Source organism: Rhinoderma darwinii, chromosome 5, assembly GCF_050947455.1.
Source record: "Rhinoderma darwinii isolate aRhiDar2 chromosome 5, aRhiDar2.hap1, whole genome shotgun sequence".
NCBI classification, from domain to species: Eukaryota; Metazoa; Chordata; class Amphibia; order Anura; family Rhinodermatidae; genus Rhinoderma; species Rhinoderma darwinii.
Window position 1 is genome coordinate 256,443,187 of NC_134691.1, and position 7,210 is coordinate 256,450,396.

The window sequence follows — 7,210 nt, forward strand, 5'->3', positions numbered from 1 at the left end:
CATATGCCTTAATGGGGCAAAACCTTTAAGTGGCCTAAGGTTCCGTTCACACTTGTCATGTCTGTTATGGAAATTCAGTGTAGATTCCATACGGTAGATCCGTGACAAAGTACAGTAGAATGCAAAGGGAAAAATCTACAGCAAAGCATAAATCTGACCAATTCAGTATTAATAGTGTGCAAAAAGTAAATTAGTCCAGAAAAAATACCCAAAATAGAAGAAATATATACATCACTATAAATGGCGTGACGTGAAGAAAAAACTGCCTTTGTTCTGAAGGACTAGTTTAATATTGACATTAATTAATTAATTAAACAAATAAATAACACATTATTTTACCAGAAAACAAAAGCTAAACAGTCAGCATGAATGAATTGCGTTCCACTGTGCTGACGTCAACAACGCACAATCAACCAGGCAATAAAGTTGCAAAAAAAAACACGGTCAGTATTTCCAACGCCAGCTCAGCGCTTAACGACTCCACCCAGAAAACCAGAGAGAAGGAAATAATGGCTAGAGCGGCTATATCGTTATTTCCGCATTCCTGCTTCACGTCGACGTTCTCTTTTACTATTGGCCGAGGTGCGCCTGGTTTCCGATGACGTCAGTTCTAGAGAAGTTAGATCTCGTACAGTGCGACGTGTCTCAATTAGCGGCAGTCGAGCGGAGAAGATCTAGAGGCCGGACACATCAGACGGTAATTATCTGTATGAGTGTAAACTGGAGGCAAAAGTCTGATCATTCGCGACCGGTTCAAGCCTTTTGCTTTGGCCTCTTTGCTACATATGATAAATGTCATTGTGTATGTGCTGGATCATCTGTGTATTCCATTCTCTATGCGCTGCCTCTGCAGGTCCTGAAGCATCAATACGATCTATCCATGTACCCTCTTAGTCATGTTTGGGCGTCCCATCTCCGGACCTCCATTCTTTCTAGAGTGGGCTGGCACAGCACAGAACAGATGTCATGGCGGTGGGCTTGGTGCGATCATGGAGGCGGTGGAATGCTATATTGATGATAAAATATGTTCCAATTACCACTGAGAACTTCTCTAGTGATAACTACAGATCACTGGTTGTTCCAACAGCCTCTTCTTCCCAGACTGATGGTAAAGCGCAGTGGACACGGGACCCTCGTTCTTGTGATAGGGTTCCCGGTACTCTGATAGGACCAGAAGACCCCCCCCTCCCACAAATGGATACATCCCATGATGGTTTTTTGTACACCTGGCAACTTGTGTTTTTTATTTCAGACGTCATGGACCAGGTAATGCAGTTTGTCGAGCCCAGCCGCCAGTTTGTAAAAGATTCAATCAGACTGGTCAAAAGATGTACTAAGCCAGACCGAAAAGGTATGTGGTGTTTCGTGCTTCCCATTTTTTCTTGTTAGTGTTTTGTATTCACTAGCTTGAATAGACCATATCTATTACTTTGTATGTAAGTTAAAGGCCATGGACACCTTTTGCACTGAAAAAAGTCTTAATTTGCTTTCTATAAGCAAAGCTAAGGAACTTTCTAAATAGTCGTTAAAAATGTCCTACCATTTGGCTGCTGTAGAGTAACTTCTGTAGACCGCTAGTCTCCTGTAAATTCTTACTCTAATCCGTCAGTCCGCTACCACAGACATACTCACGTAATGTGCTCTCCCCCTCCCATCCCTGTGTTATGAGAGTTGTAAGACAAAACATGTGAATTTGGTATTGCCATAATCGTATCAACCTGTAAAATAAGGTGAATATTCTTACAGCCTGATGGTGGCTGTAAAATCAACCTCCCCCCCCCCCCCCCCCCCCAAATGGCAGAATTGCTGCTTTTGCCCATTCTACCCCGCACATTTTTTCAGCTTCCCAGTACAATAAGTGGTGCCATGACAAACGACAACTTGTCCCACAAAAAACAAGCCCTCATATGGCTATATGGACGGAAAAATAAAAAAGTTATAGCTTTTGGAAGGTGGGGTTGAAAAAACAAGTGAAAATCTGAAAAATGGCTGAGGGAAGGGGTTAATCCTGTACCTGACAGGTTGTGTTAGCGGGTCCTGCTTGTCTGACGTAGATGTGATCGATTCTAGGTGGATCCTGCTGACACAGATTACGTCAGTCCTACGAATCTGACTGATTCATGTCTTGGTGCATGATACAGCTGCTCTGTCTACAGAATATGGAGCAGCTGTATCTCAATTTGTTTTTTGTTTTTTTTCAATAAAAACAAATTATAAAGCTGCATAAAACACATTGGCCTTATTAGAAAAACAATTTCTTTCAAATGTGTACATAGCCTTTAAGTTGTGGGTTGTTGTTTTTTTTGTGCAAACCTTTCCAAACTTTTTTTGGATTTCAGAATTTCAAAAGATTGCAATGGCCACTGCGATTGGATTTGCGATTATGGGATTTATCGGCTTCTTTGTCAAACTAATCCATATTCCTATCAACAACATTATTGTGTAAGTAAAATTATTATTTTTTTGTAGTGGATCAGACTATGCTACCATACGTAAGGGCAGCATAGTGGGAACAAGTCCGCTCTCCTATTGGGCTGTTTGGCTAATAAGAGTGATGGAAGATTACAGCCGACTTGTAGTTATGAATCTGGTGTATTAATTGGCTGGCTGCTGGGTATGCAATATTTTTTAATTTATTTTGGGCAATGCTATAAATTTGATATACCAAAAATGTCTGAAGATGTCTCCTGTGAGTCCCACTGAAAATGGGGGGTGGTCCCTCATCCCTGATTCTATTTTGGCCATGTGTGCATTGTTACACTGTGGAAGATACAGAAACTGCATGACTGTGCCCTACATTTTTCATTGGCTGTTTTAATCTCCTATGTGTAGTGACTGCGCACGTGTTCATTCCCGGCATCCTCACGACTCTAGCGCTGTAATGCCTCATGCATGCAACCGTTGTGCCACTCGGGATGTTTTTGACAGTATCAGAGTGGCACACGATAGTCTTCACGGATCCATTCATTTTAGCGGGTGAATCGGGGCCGTTAGGAATGGTCCAAATCTCTGATCCGAGGAACAACAGAACATGTCCTATCCTTCCTCGGATCACTAACTGGACCCTGAGTGCACACACGGTCGTGTGCATGAGGCGTAAGTTTTTTTTTAAATACTCTCTACCCATCTCCCCTTGTCTGGTTTAGGAAACCCTTTTTAAAATAACCTATTAAGGAATTATGAGTAAATAGGGGGGCCTGGGTTCCACCCCCCCCCCCCTCCCTATAAGCCAAAGCAGGCTACAAAAAGCACTCACGGAAGTCTCAGCCTGTCTGCATTAAATGGACAGCTTATTTATTTTTATTTTTTTATTTTTTTCCATACGATAACTTTTTATTGAGGTTTTATAGAAAGGCAATAGTGTAATTACAATATGAGTAAAAGCAACAGTGTACACAGTATCCAAATAATTGTTAGGATTCACAATTAGAAGAGGAGTGTGTACATAGCGTGATCTCTACAATAGACAGAACAAAGAAATAGAATAATGTAATACGAACAGGGGGGGGCAGCCTTTTGATTTTAATGTGAAGTGGTAATTCTTCATTTCTCCGGTGGGGGAGCTGCAGGGATAGTGAACCACATTACAACTAATTGTAGGTGGTCCATGTAGCACGACACCCTGTGATCAGCTTGTCAACCCATCCAACGGAGAGTGGCTAACCCCTTTTTTTAGTACAGTTTTTTTTTTTTTTTTTTTTTTTTTTTTTTTTTTTCTTGCTGTGACGTTTATCCGTACAGTAGTACTGCAGAAAACAGAGGTTTGTTTGGAGATCACAGTGGGGGCAGATCTATCAATGTAATTGCACCACTTTTTCTAACACTTAGGCTATATTCACATGACAGTGAAAAAAATGTCCATTAAAAACTGATCAACTGTCAGTTTTTCATGGCTATTTTGCATCAGTGTGTCTAAAAATGGACAGACGGACTGGAAATGGATGAAAATTTGAATGGCCATTTGACATCCGTTTTGCATGGCCGTTAAAAAAAAAAAAAAAAAATAATTCTGAATTTCATTGGTCAGGCTTTTTTTTTTTTTCTTGTCCCAGCCCCCTGAAAACACCCAAAGGAAGGTCACCTGTTCACCTAGACACTATTTACACACCTCCCTGTATGTGATGCCACACACACCAACACGAATGCTCTAAATACTCACCGATGCAGCACTTCACGGGATCTGCGGCGACGCGATGACACTCCCCGATGCTGTTCGTCTTCACGCATGGTCTCTCGTCTTCATGGGATCTGCAAAGGCGAGAGACAACACCTGAAGAGGTCGACGCTGCATCGGTGAGTCATCACGTCGCCGATAGCCAGCAAGGGAACTAGTAGTTCCCTTTCCAATCCCCATGTCACAGATCCATTTTTAACGGTTGTTACATGTATTGACAGCCGTTAAAAACAGATCCATTGACTTCTATGGGGGCCATCAGGCCGTGAAAACGGCCAAAAATAAGACCCGTCCTATTTTTTGGCAGCCGTTATTCACGGGCCGTTAAAAAAACGGCCGTGTGAATACACCCATAGAATATAATTATTCTGAAAATGGTCGTGTTATGAGTTGCCACTCCACTTTTTTTTTCCTTTGCACCAGTTTGATACATCTTCTCCACAGGTTTTCTTTTCATAGTCCGTTCTATACATCAATAAGAGATGCACTGGTTAATCCTTTCTTTTTTTTTACTTTTCAGTGGCAGTTAGACTTCCCGGTTGAAATGACAGCGGCATGGATTTTTAAATAACGGCCAAGTGTTATTGGACAAATGTTTTTTTGTTTAATGTGTATATTTTTTAATTGGCTTAGCTCATGTAATTAAACACACTAAATTACAAATTTTCTAGTGTATCATGTTTGTTATTAAAAAAAGTGCAAATTTATTTATCATACAAATGGTTTAGCTTAAGGCCTCATGCACACGACCGTATTTTTGCGGCCGCAATTCCCCCGAAAATCCACGGGAGAATTGCGGCCCCATTCTTTTCTATGGGGCCATGCACACGACCGTAGTTTTTGCGGTCCGTGCACGGCCCGGGAGCCCGGACCGCAGAAAGAACGGGCATGTCTTATTACGGCCCGGTTCTGCGGTCCGGGCTCATTGAAAACAATGGCCGCGGCCATGTACATGTGCGGGCGGCATGCGGCTGACAGTCCGCAGCCGGCCGACCCGAAAATCACGGCCGTGCACACGGCTACGGTCGCGTGCATGAGGCCTAACAATGCTGCATGTATATGCAAGCAAAGACAGGAGTCCAGTCTTCGAATGGTTAACTATTTATATGTTCTGAATATGATCAGTATCTTGGGGTGTATTCACACAGAGGTTTTGCCACGTGGCTGAAAACGGTTACATAGTTTGTACGGTTAAACAAAGACATGTCCATCAAGTTAAACCAAGGGATGGGAAAGGGGGAAAAACATCTTTGAAAAAAACGCATGTCTCTTTACTGCAAATTGCTGTAAAATGCTGCACCGTATGAATTCACCCTAAACGAAGTCTGAATTGTCTGCATCTAATGGTCCCACCATGGGGCTGAGGAATGGTTTAAAGTTGTTTTTTGTTCATAGAAAACTCCATAACTACCCGATATAATTTCTTCCCAAAGCAGCGCTTTTGTGAGCGCCGATTATCAGCCGTTTTTTTACACAACCGTTTTTGAAAGCTGCCGCGTAAAAAAACGGCCGATATAGTGCCTGTCACTTCTTGAGCCGTTTTTCATTGACATAGAACAGCTCCAAAAGCGCCGCGAAAAACGCGAGTTTGAATAAAAAAACGGCTGAAAATCAGGAGCAGTTTTCCATTGAAAACCACTCCGTATTTTCAGCCGTTTTTGATTTTGTGTGCCCGCATACCCTGACTCCACCACAAAAGTTGCAACACTGCTTTTTGATGCAGGTTTTGCTTTCCTATTGAATATAATGCAGGAAAACCTGCAATGAAAACACCGCATAAATTGACATAATGCGGTTTTAAATTCCGCACCACAGGTCAATTTAAAGTTTTTTAGTTTTTTTTTTTTTCCGCAGCATGGGCATGAGATTTTCAGAATCTTCTCCATTTTGCTGCTAGTGTAAATGCTGTATGAGTGTTTCCACACAGGGAACGCTGCAGATTTTCTGCAGCAGAATCAAGAAAAACATTGGTAAATCGCTGAACGGTGTGTTTTTTCCTGCTCATACTGCTGTGGAAACGCTGTCGTTTTTCCACAGCGTGTTTAGTGTTAAACATTGGTTATAGTAAAGTATGTGTGCACCTGTGTGTTTTTTATTTGTTTTTCCCCCTCCTGTGTTTCCACTGTAAAAATCGCAATCAGACATCTGTTGCGGAATTTCTGCTCCCCTTTGAAGTCTCAACATAACTTGACATGCTGCAGTATTGAAAGTCACACCGCAGAACACTTTCCGCATAACTTTTCAGAATTTTTTTGCAGTGAGATTTTCTGAATCTCATACACTTTGCTGCTACTGTAAATTCTGCAGAATTTATGACCTAGCGCCGATGAACTTGCTATATTGGCAACTGTTTACCTGTAGAAATCTTCCAGTTTTAACCCCTTCCCACACCTTGACGTGACTGCACTTCAAGCTGTGAAGTAAGGACGTGCAGTTACGGCGGCACTTTAAAAGTTAACCGCCGAGCGGCACTACACCTCAGCGGCGGTTAACTGTGTAGTCCGTCTGCCCTGGTGTCCGGGCAGAGTACAAGGGACCAATCGAAGCGGTCCCTTGTGAGAGGCTCCGATTGGTTAGTCTGTACAGACTTATCAATTGGAGCTTAGCACATTAGAGCTCTGTCACAGGCTCTGATCTCCTGTTGGAGTCAGGAAGTAGAGGAGATCAGAGCCTGCAGCCAAGTGTTAAGCAAAAAAACACTTAAAACCCACATTAACCCCTTGATTGCAGTCCCAAACTGTGATCTCCCCCTCCTCTCCCAGTCTATAAGGAGCTTTTCTTTTGTTACTTTTTTTTTTAATTAAAAAAAATCTAAAAAGACTTTAGTCAGCGTCCGCGTCAGACCGCCTGTTCGTCAGCGTCCTTCAGTTAGCGTCAGTCAGTGTGATTGTCAGTTAGTCATCGTCTTTTTGCAAGTGTAGTTTAGTGTTAGTCAGTTAGTGTCATAAAATAAAAAATATATTAGTGTTAGTATTTAGTGTTTATGTAAAAAAAAAAAAAAGTTCTATTCTACATTTTTTTTGTATACACTTTCTA

The 7,210-nt window shown here is 41.9% G+C and overlaps 1 protein-coding gene across 1 annotated transcript; it reads left to right on the forward strand.

Moving 5' to 3' along the window:
• Positions 1–586: 586 nt before the first annotated feature.
• Positions 587–4,837, forward strand: SEC61G (SEC61 translocon subunit gamma). The gene is made up of 4 exons (XM_075828583.1): positions 587–697; positions 1,253–1,351; positions 2,340–2,442; positions 4,695–4,837. Exons 2-4 carry the CDS (start codon positions 1,258–1,260, stop codon positions 4,702–4,704), a joined length of 207 nt encoding a protein of 68 aa, XP_075684698.1. The 5' UTR covers positions 587–697; positions 1,253–1,257; the 3' UTR covers positions 4,705–4,837.
• The last annotated feature ends 2,373 nt before the right edge of the window (positions 4,838–7,210 follow it).

Coding starts and splice junctions, on each gene's coding strand:
- SEC61G (XM_075828583.1), top strand. CDS start 1,258: ATGGACCAGGTAATGCAGTTTGTCGAGCCCAGCCGCCAGTTTGTAAAA. Junction 1,352..2,339: donor TACTAAGCCAGACCGAAAAG/GTATGTGGTGTT, acceptor TTTGGATTTCAG/AATTTCAAAAGATTGCAATG.